This window comes from Lathamus discolor, chromosome Z (assembly GCF_037157495.1).
Source record: "Lathamus discolor isolate bLatDis1 chromosome Z, bLatDis1.hap1, whole genome shotgun sequence".
Taxonomy (NCBI): domain Eukaryota; kingdom Metazoa; phylum Chordata; class Aves; order Psittaciformes; family Psittacidae; genus Lathamus; species Lathamus discolor.
The window spans coordinates 58,658,274-58,676,584 of NC_088909.1; the positions used below are offsets into that span (position 1 = coordinate 58,658,274).

At 39.9% G+C, this 18,311-nt stretch overlaps 1 protein-coding gene across 2 annotated transcripts; it reads left to right on the forward strand.

Moving 5' to 3' along the window:
- The first annotated feature begins 2,295 nt into the window (after positions 1-2,295).
- TMEM175 (transmembrane protein 175) lies at positions 2,296-17,671 on the forward strand. 2 transcript variants are annotated; one of them, XR_010608784.1, is made up of 11 exons: positions 2,296-2,475; positions 2,919-2,957; positions 4,075-4,172; positions 6,188-6,239; positions 7,537-7,572; positions 8,797-8,880; positions 9,487-9,651; positions 10,984-11,062; positions 12,727-12,868; positions 13,402-15,007; positions 15,768-17,671. XR_010608784.1 is itself a non-coding variant. In XM_065662972.1 (10 exons), exons 1-10 carry the CDS (start codon positions 2,326-2,328, stop codon positions 14,063-14,065), a joined length of 1,509 nt encoding a protein of 502 aa, XP_065519044.1. In that variant the 5' UTR covers positions 2,296-2,325; the 3' UTR covers positions 14,066-15,738. The 2 variants fall into 2 exon arrangements, 1 of the variants encoding a protein (XP_065519044.1); XM_065662972.1 differs by lacking the exon at positions 15,768-17,671 and having other exon boundaries at positions 13,402-15,738.
- The last annotated feature ends 640 nt before the right edge of the window (positions 17,672-18,311 follow it).

Sequence of the window (18,311 nt, forward strand, 5' to 3'; positions counted from 1 at the left end):
TCAATAGATTAAGACTGATTTGTGTGGACTTTACAATGTACTGCTACAGAAACTCCATTCATAAGACTGTTGTGTCTGGCTAACCGTGGTTGTGCTAAACTCTGCAGAAGTGTTATCATTATGTGAAATATGAACACAGCTAAGCCAGAGTTCAGTGTTTTTGCACACTTCCTCAAGCCGCCATTCTTACTCTAAGTCCTAACTAAAAAGGACTTCAAGATAGTAACATATCACAGAGAGTTTAGATTAATTTGTAAGGGAAAAATGATACTTTCTCCTAGGCATAATATCCATACATTGTACTCAGCTGCAGTAGTGAACTGTGAAGATATATATTTCTATGTGAGAACAGATGTTTATAGAAGCTCCAGGTTGCAAGCTGTGTTCTTCTTTCCACATAGTATTTGTGTCAGTGGCTAAGCAACGAGCTGTAGAACAACCAACAGCATGCTCTGTAGAAGCAGTGATGAAGACAGAACACTGTGCAGAAGCACACTGGAACACCTACCTACAGCACAGTTTCACAAAGCTACCTAAGAACAGCAGTGGATGCATCTGGTCTTAGAAAGCATTGTCCTGGTGGGCAGCTCAAGACTGCTGCAGTATGTTCTGCTAAGCTCAGCTTCTCTAAATCACTAGTGGCATAACCTAGGCAAGTTAAACAGTAACAAGAGTGGTACTGAGACGCACATACAACTTCAGCTACAACTGAAGGCTTTGGAACTGGCCATGACAAGCAAACCATATTCCCTAACAGGTCACCAGAAAACATTTCACAAGAGACGTGTGTTTGTTCCGCAAGGAAGTTTTCGCTACCAGGAAGCAGCATGCCTTCACTTCAGGACACCTCCCAGTAGTGAAGTGAGGTAATAAAAGCAGTAATGAAGGCAAAGCACTTAGATAAATGAGTCAAAGCCAACCCTCAAAAATATAAAGCTAAGTTGCATTTCAGCTGCAAGAATGGCTGGAGAAGGCACTGTCTACCAGCGGTAACTCAAGTGGTAGCTAGTGTGATGCAACAGGCCAGTCATCCCCGGTGGAAAACACCCTCCACAGAGGTAACTGGTTGAAGGAAAAAAAAAAAACATCTGCACCCCTTTTGATTTTGCCTTTTTTTTTTTCTTTCTTTTTTTTTTTTTTTTTTTTTAATCCTTGGAATGTAACTTTGAGCACTTAACACCAGAAAATGCCTATTCTCAGAGGACAGTGATTGCTCAAGTGTGTGTGAAAGAGAAAAATAAAGAGGAAGGACTTTAAACCGCAGCTAATCAGAAGTGCCCTATGAAATCAGTTAACTCATCTATTCCATTGCCTTTAGCTTCAGAATTTATTGTGAGACAATACAAAGTTAAACTAGTCATACAGAGATCTGTGTGCCTGGAGGTATTTCAATTATGTGTAATAAATACACTTTGAGCTCAAGTTACATGTTTCATAAAACACTTCATACAAACCATGAAAAAGCCTTCATAATGAAGAATTTCAGTTTCCTCCTTCATGAACTCACAATACGCTGCATTCTAAAATACTTGCGCTTTACACTGTCTTGTGCACCATTCCATCCAAAATATGCTCCCCGGCATGTTTTATAATGTACAGTACAGGCAGACTCCAATCCCAGTCTTGAATGGAAAAGGGGAAAAAAAAGAAAAAAAAGGTGGGTGGGGGGTGAGGGGTGGAAATAAAGTGTCTCTTGTGTCCTACGGGAGAAAGAGGGACTTTTCACAAGGGCAGGGAGTGACAGGGCAAAGAGTAATGGCCTTAAACTGAAAGATGGCAGATGTAGATTTAGACATTAGGAGCAAATTCTTCCCTGTGAGGGTGGGGAGGCGCTGGCACAGGCTGCTCCCAGAAGCTGCGGCTGCCCCATCCCTGGCCGTGTTCAAGACCAGGTTGGACAGGGCTTGAAGCAACCTGGTCTAGTGGAAGGTGTCCCTGCCCGTGGCAGGGGTTGGAACTGGATGAGCTTTAAGTCCTTTTCAGCCCAAACCATTCGGCGATTCTATGACTTTAAAATATGATTAATAAACAAACTGAGAATCTCCAGGCACTACAGGCTCTGGTAAGTGTAATCTTCGGTGTCAGCACTTCAGCTTGCAACAAGCTTTGCTGGCGCTAAGACATTAGCACATCCGTTGTTACGCTGCCTCTTCCCCCAGCGCCCTCAGTGTCCCAGCCATCAGTTTCAGGTGCCAGGACACCGGCACAGCCGCGCCCCGCACGGCGGACCCGGCGCTCCCCCAGGAGGCGGCGCCGGTTCCCCACCCACAGAGGGCGGTGCGAGGGGGAGCACCGCCCCCGGCGCGGGTGGAGCGCGGCCGGGCAATGTCGGCTCTTCGAGCCGCGGCACCGGGCCCAGACTCGGTGCCGGTGCGCGGCAGGAGCATGGAGCTGGAGCTGGGGAGCAGCACGCAGACGTCGCACCGGCTGCTGGCCTACAGCGATGCGCTGCTCTCCATCATCGCCACGGTGATGGTGAGCGCCCGGCCCGCCCGGCCCGGCCTGGCCTGGCCGTGGCGCAGAGCCTGCCCGGCTCGTCCGCGGACCCCGGGCCGGCGGCGGCGGGACTGCGGGGCTCGGGGCAGGCTGGCGCCGAGGAGGGCCCCGGCAGCGCGACCAGGCCCGGGGCCCGGCGGCGAGGGGAAAGCAGTGGAGCAGCGGCAGCTGGTGCCGAGCTCTCCGCGTCGCGACCGTGCCTGCTCGGCGCTTTGGGGAGCAGTGTGCGGCTGTTCACTGGCCGCAGTGCCGGGTCGGGGTGCATGTGGGGGGTGGCGGGGACCGCGTTGTCCTTACAGAGCTGCGGGCTCTCGGTAGGTTCGTGATCCGGGAGTTTGCGGGAGGCTGCAGTCTGTTGGGTTTTAGTAAAGCTAACGGTAAGGAGAAGAATGTCATGTACTGATCAGGTTTTGTTGTTTCAGATTTTGCCTGTGGCCCACACGAAAATACATCCCGATCAGGTATCATCTGTGTTTTGTTTTATTATCTTCTGACTGTTCAAGTACATGTAACATCCTAATTTAGCACCCCCGCTTCAAGTTCCAGACTTTCAAATAGCTCAGGCCATTAAATAACATTAAAAGCCAACAGAAATTTCCCCTAGTAAAAACATCTGTTGAACTTGGGGTGAAGAGCTTAAATACTCAAGATCTGTGTTATCTGCAGAACTTGTGATGTAAAACCTGAATGAGCTGTATATTGTAGGCCATAGGTTTTGTCCAGTTACTTTTGCGTGAAAAATGAATTGCCCATCTGACCAAAGCATCTTTCAGAAAGCATCTGCTCTTTCTGGTAATACATCAGCACTTAGCGAAGTTGCTTACATACTGCGAACTGAATGCTGGGTTTTAAACCAAGTTAATAATAAATGTAATCAGAATAAGCAAAGATGAAAAAAAGAAAACTACAGAAAACAAACTTTGCAAAGAAACAGGAATGTTAGGAGACATAAATTAATCATTTGATAAATGAGTGGGTTCTTTTTAATCAGGATTTTTTGGGGTTTTTTTCCTGCTCTTAAAACCATACCTAGATGCAAATGTTTTGTATCATTTAGTTAAAGAAACCCAGGTATGAACAGTAACACTGCAAATATGCCAGGAGTCTGTTTAAGCCATTGTGGTGGTACGTGAAAAATTTGTTGTGGTTAAGCCCTCCCCCTCCTCATTGTTAGCAATCATCACATGAAACCTGCCTCTATGCCACAAGACTGTGCTAAGAAAATATAAGAGACATTTTGTGGCCAGCTCTCCCATGAAATGTATTATTACAGTAGCAGTGACAAGAATGTGCATAAATGAATCACAAGGTGAACAGAGTGTTGGGAAACAGATAGGAGAGATGTGTTGGTACCTCATATGCCACTAACTACACGTTTCAGCACACTTAGAAGTGTTTAGTAAACCGTTTTCTCTGCATCGCAGTAAAAACATGGAAGAGAACTGTACTCTTGGCAGGCATTTTCAAAAAATACGTTACACGGCTGCATGACTTTTCTTATTTGCAGATACTGCTAATAATGTCACAATGTAACATTTAACTTCACTTTCTGTCTCTGCATTTCACTTTCTGTTTCAGAAACTAGGTGAAAGTGTTCAGCAACTTCTTCTAGCAAAAATTGCAGTCTACTTAATGACCTTCTTAATAGTCACAGTGGCATGGGCAGCTCATGTAAGGTACGAACAGTGTTTAACCGTAAAGTCACAGAAAACCTGTTGTTTAAAAGGACAGGAAGTAACCATGTGTCTGATACATTTCTGTCTTGCTGATAAATTTCTGAATTCTCTTTTGTTGGATAAAATAAAAAAATAATTGTAAAGAAATGCTACCATAAGCAGTGAATAACTGTACTCTTACACCACTTAAAGTGGTGTAAGTCATACACAGTGATACAGAGAAAACCAAGCATTATATATATCTGAAATTAGAGTTGCTCTTCATTCTACTTCATATTCTAGATGGAATTAAACTTCTAACTATGCTGAAAAAGCATGACTTCATAACTTGTGTGCTACACAAATAGATTAACTGCTATTAATACAGCTGGCCCAAAACTTCTGTCTTTTGGTTCTGAGCAATGCTTCTCACAAAATCAATTGCAATATTGCATATGCTGCATTTTACAAGCTGTGGACACCATCACCTACCCCTGTCTTGGCAGTTAAAAAGCAATTGATATGCACACATCATATTGGAATGAGGGCAGGTTTTGTTTGAATTTTGACGTTTACAAGTAATATTGCTATATTCTTTCTTTAAGTGGATTGTCTGCATGCTGACAGAGGTGTACAACTGTAATTCAATACTTGAAACTGATACTTTACATCAATACTTTTATCACACTGCCTGCATAAGTAAATGCCAAGGCATAGTCTTTGCCTAGCTGGGGTTTTCTGGAGGTGACTGATTCTATTGATTCTAAGCAACACTTCTGTGAAGCAGGAATTTCATGACAAGATGTGAGGCAGTTCGGAAGAAACTTATTTATCATCTTTGTCTAAAAAAAAAAAAAAAAACAAACCAAACCCTATGGTGTATGTTCAGGAGAAATAATTTTAAGCCTTAAAATTCTAAAAATACTTTGGCACTCACAGTTTGAATTTGCCTCTGTTCTCCAAAGTAAAACTCAGAGAAAATCAGAATAATAGCTCTTCACATGGCAATATGAGACAAAGAAAAATCTGGGACTCTGGATGGACTCTTAAACATTTGAATCTGCTCTGGAAGATCTGTGCAATGCTACTGCAGGCCTCAGATCCCTACACATCACTGCTTCATCTGGCAAGCTAAAAGTCAGTCTGGTGCCTGTAGTTTTATTTTGGCATCAGAGTATCAAATAGGCTCACTCATATTCTTGTGTGAGCAGTGGACAGTGTCTGATAGTGGAAGTCTGACTTTGTTCATGATTCAGAAGCATTTGGTTGAGCAGTGAGCACAGGTTGTCAGTCTCCAGTTCATTCTGAGCCTTGCCTGTGTTGAAGTAAATAGGTGATTAATTGACAGCTAATGATGGGTGTCCTGTGGCTCCCAAGCCATGTGCAGCTCACCAGCAGTTTGCTAGCTGTCCTCTCCCAGGTGTGTCAGGTGGCAAAAGATAAAGATGTTCTGGAACAAACTGCAGTGAGAGAAAGCACACCAGTAGCCTGCCCGGTGACTTCACTGCATTTCATCCTATAGTGAAGTGCAAGTTCTCCAGAAAATCATTCTTAACTCCTGCTTCTGAATCATCCCCATATCTTACATTTTCCAAGGAATTTTATCCATTTGTATCTCACTGCCTTGTTAGGTTTATGATACGTAACTTGATGGGTAAGAACTGACATATGGTAACTTCACGGATGAACTGACTGTTAACAGTGAAATTTAATTCAAAGTAAATACATAATTTCAGGTACAGAGGAAGGATAGAGTTGGAAGGAAGCCAGTTTGCTACATCATATGCCACTTGCCCTTCAAATAGGAATGACATTCTTAATAACTTCTCCATGATTGAGATTGACTGTTCAGATCTTGCTTTTTAGATCTTTCTAACAAATTACTTCCATGCTTGTGCTAGAGTTTTGGACTACTTGTATAAATTCTGGATGAAAGGAAATCAGATTGTCCTATAATACCGTAAATGTACAATTGTATACAGTGTTGTAAAATGTATTTTGGGAGCTGGCTTGTTCATGATGTCTTGCCTTGAAAGGTTGTTTCAGGTGATAGAGCTTATAGATGATGTCCTCGCTCTTCTAAATCTGGTGAGTCTTGTCAAATAAACTGGGTGTTTAACTAGCAAGTATAGGTCAATTTTTCATAAGTCTTTATGTACATATCCAAAAGTTTCTAATTTAAATAGCATAACTCTGCAAAATTTCCAAGTCGGGAGGATGTAAAGAGTTTGAATTCCTCCTTGCCAGAGTGGCTGATTGGTAACTTGCTTTTAACTTACACATGTTTTACTATAAGCCGAAAGAACCTCTGAAAGCAGGTTAGTCTGAAGTTCATCTGAGGGAACTGAAGAGGCACCTATGGCAAAAGCTTTTGATTGTTCATCTGTGTTCAGCTGAGTACCTGTCCTCCAGGCTTAAGAACATTAAATGCTACGTCTTTGGTGGAAAAAAAAATAAAATAATCTTAGTGGTAGGTTTGAATTACAGTATTCAGCCATTTCTCTGTTAAGTTATCCAGAAGCATTTCAGAAGCTTATGTGAAACAGGATTATGTGATCTTTCAAAACCTACCACTGAGATACCAATCTCTAAATCAGTGTTTTGAGCTTTATGCTTGCCTAAATCTTATCTCTTGAAACTTCTCCATTTACTTACGTTTTTTGTTGTTTTTTTTTTTTTTACAAGCCACCCTGTAATATCTTGGTTACTAGTGGTTGTGAAGGGGATGCTGCAATGGTGAACATATTCTTGCTTTCATCTAGAACTATATATATTCTTTATAGTTTGGTTTTTGTGCCAGTGTGCAGCCACACAGTTAGTTTAATTTTCTCAATAGAAATACTGAGTTTAAACTCCATGAGATAACACTACAGGAAATTATGTCAGAGGACAAGCTTAAGGCATGTAATTCTTACCTGATGTAGTTTTCAAAGCAATGCATTTCTTTGTGCTTGAGGTGGCTTTTTCTAAAAAAAAAAAAAAAAATAAAATTTTGGCTTCCTTACATATGGAGTATTTGTAATCCGAGATAAATGTTTTCAACAAACCAGAAATGCCTCTTTAGAAGGTGTGGTACTTTTGCCATTGATAGTTTTCAAAGAAATCTGTTAAGAACCACAGCAAAACTTTTGGCTGTGGTACTGGTAACAAAACTGTAGTGTTTTCTAAAATAAGCCTGTACAGACTGGACAGCAAACATGGAAGATGTGTACAGAACTATCCATTTGTTACAGTCAAAGCTCAGCAACTTTAGAAATACGTTTTTTTCATGACACAGTACGAGTATTTGATCTGTTTGCGTTGCATTCTCTGGACATACCTTTAATGAGGGAATTCCTTTCTTTGTATTTTGCCTAGTGTTTCAGTATGCTTTTTTCTTTCTTAGGCTTGTATGATGATTATAACCTTCTTGCCATACACAGTAAGTAATTTTCTAAAATTTGACATATGTTTAAATTACGGGGGGGCGTTTCTTCATTTATTTGGAGAGACTTTTTACCAGAGCATTCAGAAACCCAGAAAAGTGTTACTGTTGTAGAAACCCTGAATCCATTGTAATAGTTAAGCCTTACTTTTTTAAAATTCATACAGACATTTTATAACCTCCAGTTACGGTATGTTATAGACCAGGCAGAAAATGGGTATTGTAGAAGAAAAATTATAATCACAGGAAGTCATAGTTTCCTGTGATTTCTTGTTGAAAAAGCATCTGTATTGAAAAATGTCAGAGTTGTCTGATGGTAGTTGTACATTTTGTAAGGGAGCTAAAGCTGTGTTTCAAACTGCTCTTTGGATGATAGAATATTTTCCTTTTGTAACCTAGACATTTTTTTGGCATCACTTTGACTTGACAGCAAGGTTGATTCTGACAGCCATTCATTCGTCTGCAAATCTGATGTTCTGCACAATTTTTGGTCAGATAACCTTTAGACCTGGCAAGAATATTTGCAACTGAACACCATATTATCAGAACAAAACAGTTGATTAAAATGCATCTTGATTTTTATTGTATGTGTAGAACAGATTCATATGCGAGGCACCCTTTTCTCTGCAAATATGTTTTGTGTTATATATATATATATAAAAGTCTGGAAAGAATAAGGCTGTGGTCATTAAAGTTATCTCTGTCAGCAGCAGAACATAGTATTTTGACTTGAAGCTGAAGTAATTTTTGGAAGGTTTTTAATGTTACCCTGGTACTAAACCATGCTTTCCTCCCTCCTTTAATGAAACCGGATAAATTAATACAACAGGGAGCCATGGAGGTAGAGAAAGTAAAAGGTTCAAAAAGGTTCTTCAAAAAGAATTTTCGCAACTATCAACTTTTTTCCCACTGAAACTACTGTTAAACATTATGCTCAGCTACAAGCCAGTCTGTAGTTATTATGGAGATAGTGTCAGAGAGGTTCAGGTTTTGCTGTATCAACATAAAAGCGAAGCCATCTCTCTAGATGTCTTTGGTTGGGATGCCTGCCTGTGTTTGTGGCTAGAAATTGCACTGAGTGGAATTATGTTGAAATGCAACATACTGTTTGGGCTTTTGAGTTTCAATATCGAATGAAGAGTGCTTCTGGTTTTCTATGGTTAATCCTACATTGCTTCTTAAATATTTTATCTAGTTACATTCTTTTTTTTTTTCTTCTAGTTTTCCTTAATGGCCTCTTTTCCAGAGGTACCTTTTGGCATTTTCCTGTTCAGTGTCTGTGCTGTTGTCATTGGCCTTATACAGGTATTGCAGCTATCTATTTAAATCTTCACTTTTAAATAGATTTTCTTGGGTAGAACTAAAATACGTTTATTAACTATGGGTAATTGCTAAATGGGTTTTTTTGTTTGTACAGCACTCTTTCTCAAAGTTGTGTCTGTTGTAATAACAGTATATGTAAGATAAAAGCTTGCATTGTCACGTGAAGCTGATCTGTGTAACTAAATCAGCTGATCTCAAAGTCTACAAAATAATAATTCCTTTCCCACTCTTTAAAATTTCTTGGGCAAATAGCAATTGACTTTTCCTGCTGAGGTTATTACTGAGCCGTGCAGGCATAGCTGAGTGAACATGGTCTTTCAGCCTCAGTCCTTGTCACTTCATATTCCTTATTATGGAAGTCTTTATTCCACTTCATTAAAATCTATGGTCATGACATGGATTTTTAGAGGAGACAAAATCTTGACATGCAGTGTATGGTGAAATCTCATTGTTTATAAGATCAGCCCTCCATGTGGGAGAGAAGAATAATTTTGCGAGTGATTTGGTATTTGTTGATTTATGGTTCTACATTTGATAAGCTGCATGTACTTACATGTAATAACATCAGTAATGCTCTTCTCCTTGCAGGCTGTGATAGTAGCATATGGATTCTATCACCCACACTTACTTAATCAACAGATACAGGTGTCTGAAAATCAGAATTTCTATAAACGTCATATCTTAAAGATTATCCTCAGAGGACCGATTTTATGCTTTTTAGCAGCAATCTGCTCTTTTTTCTTTATTCCTTTGGTAAGTTCTCCAGTTAACTGAAAACTTTGATGCAGCAGTTTATATTAGTTGTATTTAGGACTGTATTAAAATAATTATATCTATGTTAAATATGCAGACTTAAGTAAACTTAAATATGCCAGTTCTGTGGTGCTGTAATCATGGCTGCTATTTTCTGTTGAAGGTGCTCAATTTACAGATGCCAATCCATAATTATTTGATCCATGTGTATGGACAGTTTTGAAAGAATATTCTGCTACAGTATTAACCTTATTTGCTCTGCCTAATTTTTTACTTTTTTTGTTTTTTAATGCTTCTCTTAATTCAGAGCAGGTCTTCTAAACTGTAACTTAGCATCTTGCTTATCAGAAGTAGGTGAGATAATGTGTATGGTTATGTGAAACAAGTATCACACTGCACAAACTGAAGGCAAGTAAATAGAATTGCTGCACTCAGGGTGTAAGAGCAAACAGAATAAGCAGACTAGTTAAACAACCTGCATTTCAAAACAAGTGTTTTTGGCTAAGGCCTGCTCTTACACAGCCTTCTTCTCTGCCATCTTTATAAATTACAGTGGGTTGCTCCTACTTATTAATAGCTTTTATCTTTCTGAGAACTCCTGCTTGGAACTGAAATCTAGTTTTTTCATGTATCCTGAGCTTCCTTTCCTCTTACTCTTTAGGAAAAGCTGGATTTAGAAGAATTTTGAGAAAGATCCCATGGGAATTAGCAGTGTTTAAATAATACCCAAATTTGGGAGGAATTGGGTTGCTGTTGATAAAAAGGGCAGTTACGAGTCCAAATGTGAAAAGGCCTAATTTTAACTGAAAATATGGTTTCCTCTTACACCCTTACTTCCTTCTTCTCCCTTGCTTTGTTCACTAGTGTATTTTCTTTTGATATTAGTAACAATGAAAATAGTCTCCAAATTGCTCTTGTGCAAAGCCTGTGAATCACTCGAGACCCACTGAGGTGTCTCTGGGACCTAAGTAGTAGAATCACAGAATCATAGAGTATCCAGTTGGAAGGGACCCATAAGGATCAGACGGGATAGTCTCCAACTTCCAGTGAAGTCATTACTACATTTTGTTAGCAGAATTATCTCCCTTCTTGTTTTATTTTGCTTCATTCTGGTACTAAATTAGCTATCAAAAAGCAATTTCAAGTTGCACATGCAAAATTCAGGAGCTGCACGTGCATTTCACGTGAGCCTTTTACATGTAGTGAAGTCAGGATTTGTTTTTCTGAATGTGACAATACCTGAAGATTGGGAGCAATAGTTTCATACTGAACTTGGAAGGTAATTTATATTTTGATAACAAAATTTAAACTGTATTCACTTTCTCTCCATAGTCTTATGTACTTCTTGGGCTTGTAATCGTTTTTCCACATCTCACTCGATTCACTACGTGGTGTAAAACTAAGATTGTTGGTGAGTAACAGTATCCATGGGTGTTTGTCCAGATACATTATTAGGTTGCCAACATGTTATCCAGACAGCCTGAAATGAAGTAGTTTTAGTTGTACTTCCATTTCCAGACTGGGAACATAGTGATTTGGGGGTTTATTGAACTGTCTGCTTCATCCAGACAGCTTCTCTCTTGCTCCCTCATTTACCTTCATTTGTGACTAGGTTTGTGTAAGACACAAACACATTCAAAGAGCATTTCTGAGTGCAAAAGTTGTCTGGTTTATCCTGAATATGCACATGCATGTACACACACATAAGTACATGAATGACGGCTGCAGGCCATCTAAACCTTTTGTCCTAAAAAGGGAGCATGGAGATTGAAGAAAACAGGAAGCAAGCTCTATGCTTGTATCACTTTCTTCCCCACAATATTTTATGGTTCCACATTTTCAAACTGGCAAGAAGAGTATCTATAAATTAAATGTTTTCAGGATAATTAATTATTTAAGGTGTTGCATCTCATTAATCTGACTGCTGTGGTCTAAAGTTATGCCTTCACATATGGCTTAAGTCATCTTAAATAAGTGCTTCCTTCCCTCACACTCCTTGCTTACGTTTCTTCTGCCGTCCTTGCGTCAGCACTAACAATTGCACAACCACACCAACAGCCAGAACTGCTCTTAAACTGTGCTGAGAAGGAGGTTGCCAGTGCTAAAATAAAGGAAAAGGTGGTATCATGCAACCTATTCAGCCAAAAAGTGGGGTGCCCCTTTTTGGGAGCAATATAAACCAACCACAAAAACACTGAACGGATCACATCTTTTGAATTGGCACTCCCAAGGACAGTCAGAAGAGTAACACCTTTGTGCTTCTGCTGTTGTTCAGCCTAGCAGAAGTCCAACTGTCTACATTGCATTTAGGAACATTTCTTTGACTCCCCCATGTGGCAGCAATATTAGACAGGCAGAAATGCTGTGAAACAGCTAAAGCCAGACTCTCAGAGCCAGAGAATAAACACGTAGGAACATTGCCTGTGCCTATTATGACAGGGGCACTGTGGTTTGCAGTCAGGTACGTCTCACCCTGTTGTATGGCTAACTAGCTTAAATTAGTGCTCTGTTGACTGAGTTGTGGTTATACTTGCTTTTCAGTTTCTCTCTTTAATTCCTCTGGAAGCTGGAGGCTTTTTCTTCATCCTGTCCAAACTCCTGTACTGGTGCAACTTGGCTAGCTGGCCAGTTCAGAATCCAGTCCCTACCTTTTGTCCAAAGATTGGATTTATTTTAAAGGTTATTTGATGTCCCAGTGTATCCTCCAGTGAGTTTTTAATCCCATGCAGCAGAAGACCTACAGCTATTAGGGCTTTGCAATTTGTTTAGCTCAAATGTTTGGTTCAATTACAGCTTTTGAGTCATTATTCACTTGGCGGAAATGGTCTGCCATACAGTTTAAAGGACAGGGCTTTTCGGACCCTGAAGCAACATAAACTTCAGGGAGAGGCACAGCTCCAAAAAAATGGAGTGACTGGCTTCTATGGATGTATGACAGCCTTCTTTCTACAGAAAGATTTTGGTGGGTGGAGGGAAAAAGAAAGGGAGGTCACAATAGGTTGTTTAAATGCCTATTTTACACTACCTGATTTTGTCTTTTTATACTATCTGATTTTGTCTGGTGTTTGTTTCCAGGTCATAGAGATGAAGAGGAGGAACACCATAGCTTAGAAACCTTCACTTTTTACCTCAGTGAGCCTCTAAGTAAGGAACGAGTTGAAGGATTCAGTGATGGAGTCTATGCTATTGTAGCAACCCTGCTCATTTTGGATATATGGTAAGGCTTTGTGTTGCCTCTTACGCTTTCTGTTATTAAATATAATACTAACTTTTGAGGAAATAAAATTATTTCCATTGTCTTTGACTTATAAAACCTGCAATGGTTACTTTAAGTACGATTTTCTGGAAAAATACACAACACAAAGATAATTCTAATGCCCACATTTCAGCAGTAGTGATCATAAGTCTATGTAATGTATCCTGGGGTAGAGACTCTTAAAGAACAAAGTTTCAATTTTGCTTAGTCATGTTTTCAGATAAAAGGCTTTTATAAAAAAAAAGAGATTTAGTCACTGAGGCAACTTTACTACATGAACCTAAACGAATGCCAACTTAGACTGGGACCTCCTTTCAGATCTAATTTATTTGCAGAGCTGTTACTTGAAATGCTGTTTCTGAGTCACAGATTGGAGAAATACAAAGTGGATCCCTGTTCTCTACTTGCTCAAAGTAAACAGTGTAGTTAAGTTTTGCTCCAGATGTGTTGTTATAACAGCAATATGCAAAGTAAAGTAAGTTTTCTCTCCACAGTGAAGACAATGTCCCCGATCCCAGAGAAGTTGAGGAGAAATTCCACGGCAGCCTTCTTGAAGCTTTAAATGAATATGGGCCAAACTACCTTGCATACTTTGGCTCATTTGTAACCATCGGTCTGCTGTGGTTTGTCCATCACTCACTTTTCCTTTATGTAACAAAAGCTACACGATTAATGGGACTGCTTAACATACTTTCATTGGCTTTCATTGGTGGGCTTCCACTAGCTTACCAGCTGACCAGTGAGTTTGCAGAGAAGTCTCACAATGAAATAGAAGCCATTCAGGTCAGCTGTGTTATCACTTTCTTTGCCAGCATATTTCAGTTTGCAATATGGACTACAGCCCTCCTCCATGAAAGGGAAACTTTGCATCCTTTTGCTAGATACGGTGGCAAGGAACATGCCTTCATGTTTGCCAAGCTGGCTCTCTACCCCTGTGTAAGTCTTGGGGTCTTCTTTCTGACATGCTTGTTAAGTGAATTTAGCACAGCAATTTTCCATCTTATGCAGATTGTAATCCCATTTGCTTTTCTTGCCTTGCGTATTTTTGTTAGAATTGCTTTAACTGTCCTAAGGTCCGTGATGTCTCTCTCCAGACGGAAGGTTGTATTGTTAGAAGAAGAGGAGGCATGTTTGTCTCCTGCTGAACCACTGTCCTGAATTTCTTTGCAGTGCATGTGAAGTTAGAATATTAACTTCAGTTCTTCTGACTCACATAATCTTCATGTTTGGATTATACTGACCTAAACTAAAGCCTTCATTGGCCATAACTGGGGCATATTTAAGTTTTAGCTGGTCATGCTCGAGACCCTGTCTCCAAAACCTGTAATTGAAATAATTGGGTAAATAGGGGATACAAAGAAAAGCATGTTCCCCTTCCTTTAGAGTTACCCTTGTGAAAAAAAATGCTGCTTGACATGTAACTGCAGTGATGATCAATTAAGAAGTGCACAAACAGATGCCCTGCAAAATGTCCTTTTTTTCTGACATAGGGCAGCAATTATGGCAGCCAAACACAGGTATAGAAGCTGGCTGTGCTACTGTAAGATGGGGAGCAAGGCTTGAAAGGCATGGAGACCTCTGCATTTCTGGATACTGCACCATGGCGCACAGATTGCTAGTCTGTCCCCTTTTGTCACCCTTTTTTTTAAGGTTACAATCTCTCTTCTGCATAGTCAAGAACTTGTGATGGCAGTTTGAAAGCTACTTGCATTTGAGTTGTGCTGAGCATGGGTTTAGGTGGGAGTTGCAATTGTGACCATGTGCAGTCTTCAAGGCTAGGTGAACACAAGTTCTTCAGGCATATCTGCTCTTCTAAAAGAAAAAGAAATGATGCATTTAACACATGAGGATGCATGTGGTTATGTATCCAAGGTTTGAACCAGCTTTAGTATCTCCCAGGGAGGTGATTCAAAGATGACTAGAGGTAAATTTATTTTAAGTTCTGAAGCAGTTGCTCATCTGAAATGAAAGATCTTGATTTCTCAGGCTCTTCGTGTCTGTTTTCATATTGAGAGAACATCCTTCCATCCATTCTGATGGCATTATGTCATATTCAGAGAGTATGTGACTTTCCTGCCACAAATAAGAGCTCCCCATCAGGTAAGGAGTTCTTCCCTAAGTAGAAACTAACTAAGGGATCCCACAGATTTCTGAGTCTTGCTGAGCAAGACAGCAAAAAAACCTATCCCTGTAAAGGTTCCAGTCCATGGCATGTTGAAGTTTTTCTACACTTATGTTCAGTTTAATAAACTTTATGCCTACCAAAAGTTACCCTTGCAGAGAGCTGTACAGAAGGAATGGGCAAAGTCATCTAGCCTCTGGCTGCTTTGGAAGCCTTTACATTTCTTTCTGGCAGAGCCTTTAGTTTGTATCTTGAACTGTCTTAGTGCCTGACAACTTTAATGCCATATTTAAAGGCATTTGAGGGATTTTGTTGTTCCTTTAAAAAAAGAAATAATTAAAAACACTGTAGCAAACTATGTCTGGAGTAATTGTTAGTGAAGACAAATTCTGATATCTCACTTCAGTTGAGATCAGTCTTGAAAGCACTTGTGCTTTTGGTTTGAAGCACCCTGATACCAATATGTAATTGTTAGGATTACATACTTCTTGTGAGAGAGTATGTTGAGATATCCAAGGGAGTTTATACCTGACTGAGGTAAAATGACTTTTGGGAGGATTCTGCATTGCATTTGTATCGCAGTGTTTTTCTGATATTTAATAAAAGCACTTTTGGTTCTATATGGTTTTGTTTCTAATGTGCAGCAGGCACATAATAAGCAGTGAATATGTGTATTTGTAATAAATTTTCATCAGTGAAAAAAACCAAATCTTCTATCCCTTTATTTCTGTTCTGCAGGTGAAACTGAAATTTGATGTCTACAGTTAAAATTATGTCGGACATATTTTAATTTTTTTTTCCATTCAAAATCATCAAGGTCCCTTCCAACCTCAATCGTGATTTTCTGTGAAACACCCTAAAGCTTGTAATGTGATGTAAAGAAATGATGCTTCTAATTCTGTTGGTACTTGAAGAAAACAAGACTTGGAACTGAATCTGACCATGGAGTTTCATTACAAGGATGCTTTGAAGAGTAGTTAATTGCTGTGTATAAATACTACTGTGTTGGCTAATTGGATTCTTTGCCTGTAGTCAAGATACCATTATTCAAATCAAATTTACTAATATCTCAGAGCCTAAACTTGAAGGCAAACTTTGACCTGAGGTTTTGTGTAAACAGAATTGATTTAGGATTACTCTAATAGTTTTGGGAAGTTCTGGAGAAACAAACTGCATTTCAGAACGAGACATTAATTGTGTGATTCTCAAGTAGGAAGAACATTCCCAATCTAACTATAACTAGCTGCTCTTTACATAATTATTAATGACCATAGGTTTTCATCTCTGGAAAAATTAAACACGATTATAATCTCAAGATCGTAGAATGGATGAGGTTGGAAGGGACCACTGGAGACTGTCTAGTCCAGCCTTCCTGTTTAAAACAGCCTCAGCTCAAGATGGTTGCTTAGGACCTTATCCAGTCAGACTGAGCATCTGTAGAGATGGAGACACCAGAACCACTCAACAGGTCAATCTGTTTGAATGTCCAGCTGCCCCTAGAGTTGAAAAAAAGGATACATTTTCCTTCCATTTAAAAGGAATTTGTTGTATTTCAGTTTGTGTCCATTGATCTCATCCCATCCCTGGGCACCAAGGAGAAGAGTGTCTCAGTTTTTCCTCCTCCCCATCAGGTATTCAAAATGTTTATGAGAATCCCCCTGATACTTCTCTTGTAGGCTGCATAATCCCAGCTCTCTCAGCCTCTCCTTGCATGAGGGACTCTCTAGTCCCTGCACCTCCTCCACTGCCCTTTGATGGGCTCATTTTAGAATGTCCATGTCTCTCCTGTACTGGGGAGGGCAGAACTGGACACTGCATGCTGTATATACTCTCATCACTCACCTCGCTTGACCTGCCAGTCAAGGGCACTTAGGTTCCTAAGTCCAGGAAACTGCTGGCCTTCTTTGCAGAATAATAGTTTTAATTAAATATCCTGAAAACAAGTAAAATTGTAGTAAGATGTTGCAGTAAAACTTCCCTTCTAATGACACAGAAGTTTTTGCCTGTGGGACTGGTACTGCCAGTCAGGAACAACTGCCTCCTAAACCAAATAGGTCATGTTGGACAAACTATGGTAATGCATGGAAGGGTATTTGAAAAGCCTGTCATCTCTCAGCTCACAACCGTGATCCCATAATGACAGCTGTTTCATTTGTCCAGGACAGTTAGCCTTGTTAATGGATTCAAGTTCAAGATTAACCCGTTCAAGACGTTAAAAGATGGTAACAATCACTTGTAGCACTGTCATCTTTGCCTTGCATACAAACAGTGCTAGCTGAAAAATTCTGTTAAAGACTGCTTAGGGATGCACTTTCATTTTGAAACCTTTAGAATAATGGAAAGTGTAGACAGCTCTTAATTTACTTCAGAAGAGTAACAGTCATAGCTGTAGTTCTTTGGAAAGACAGGATTTGTGTTTAATCACAATGAACATTGCATATTGTTTACGACTTTTTCCATTTTACTTGAAAACAACTAGTTAGTGCAAGTAATTCTCTTACAACTAACCAGGAAGCTGTTTCTTCTGATGACTCAAACGTCTATGTAAGTTTGCAGCAGACATAGTCAAAGCTGTTGTGCGGCATCTGATAAACCATTAGCAGCGCTTGCGATCGGATTTTTCAGTGAAATAAAGTCAGTCACCAGGAATTTTGGACTTGCTTAGTTTGATTTTTCAGTGTGAGAGTACTTGACAGTAGTGTGCAAAGCTTAAATTCACTGTAGGAACTTTGCAGACTTCAGCTTGGTATCCTGTGAGGTTACTTGGGACAGCATCAGGTAACTTACTTGTAACTATGGAATGTGGCACAGACAAATGCTCTTGTGGTGAGAAGAAAATGCACAGATCTCTCTTAATGTTTATCATTTGAGATCACAGGTAACAGTACATGGCACCATGTACTCCTCCTTTTCTTCTCCACATGCAATGGGGTAGTATTATGACTTGTAGTCCAACTTGCCTGCTGCATCGCTAGGGAAGACCATGTGAAATATGAACTCACTCCTCTAAACAAGATAACAAGGTTTTATTGAGGGGCAAAGTCAATAAAGCAAAAGCAACAGTGCTGGGCGCATGACCATAGCCAGAGGTGCAAGTGATTAGTATTTGTTACAGGTTTATATACTTTCACTATTACATTAGTTACATATGTATTCAGAATTCCTGCATATAGGTGGGGAATAATATAACTAGCTCCAAGAACATAAGTCATATCATAAGTCTCCTCCTCTTGGCGTCTGCACACTGCTCTGCGGTGATTGTGGGCGGGGGTCTTGAGGATG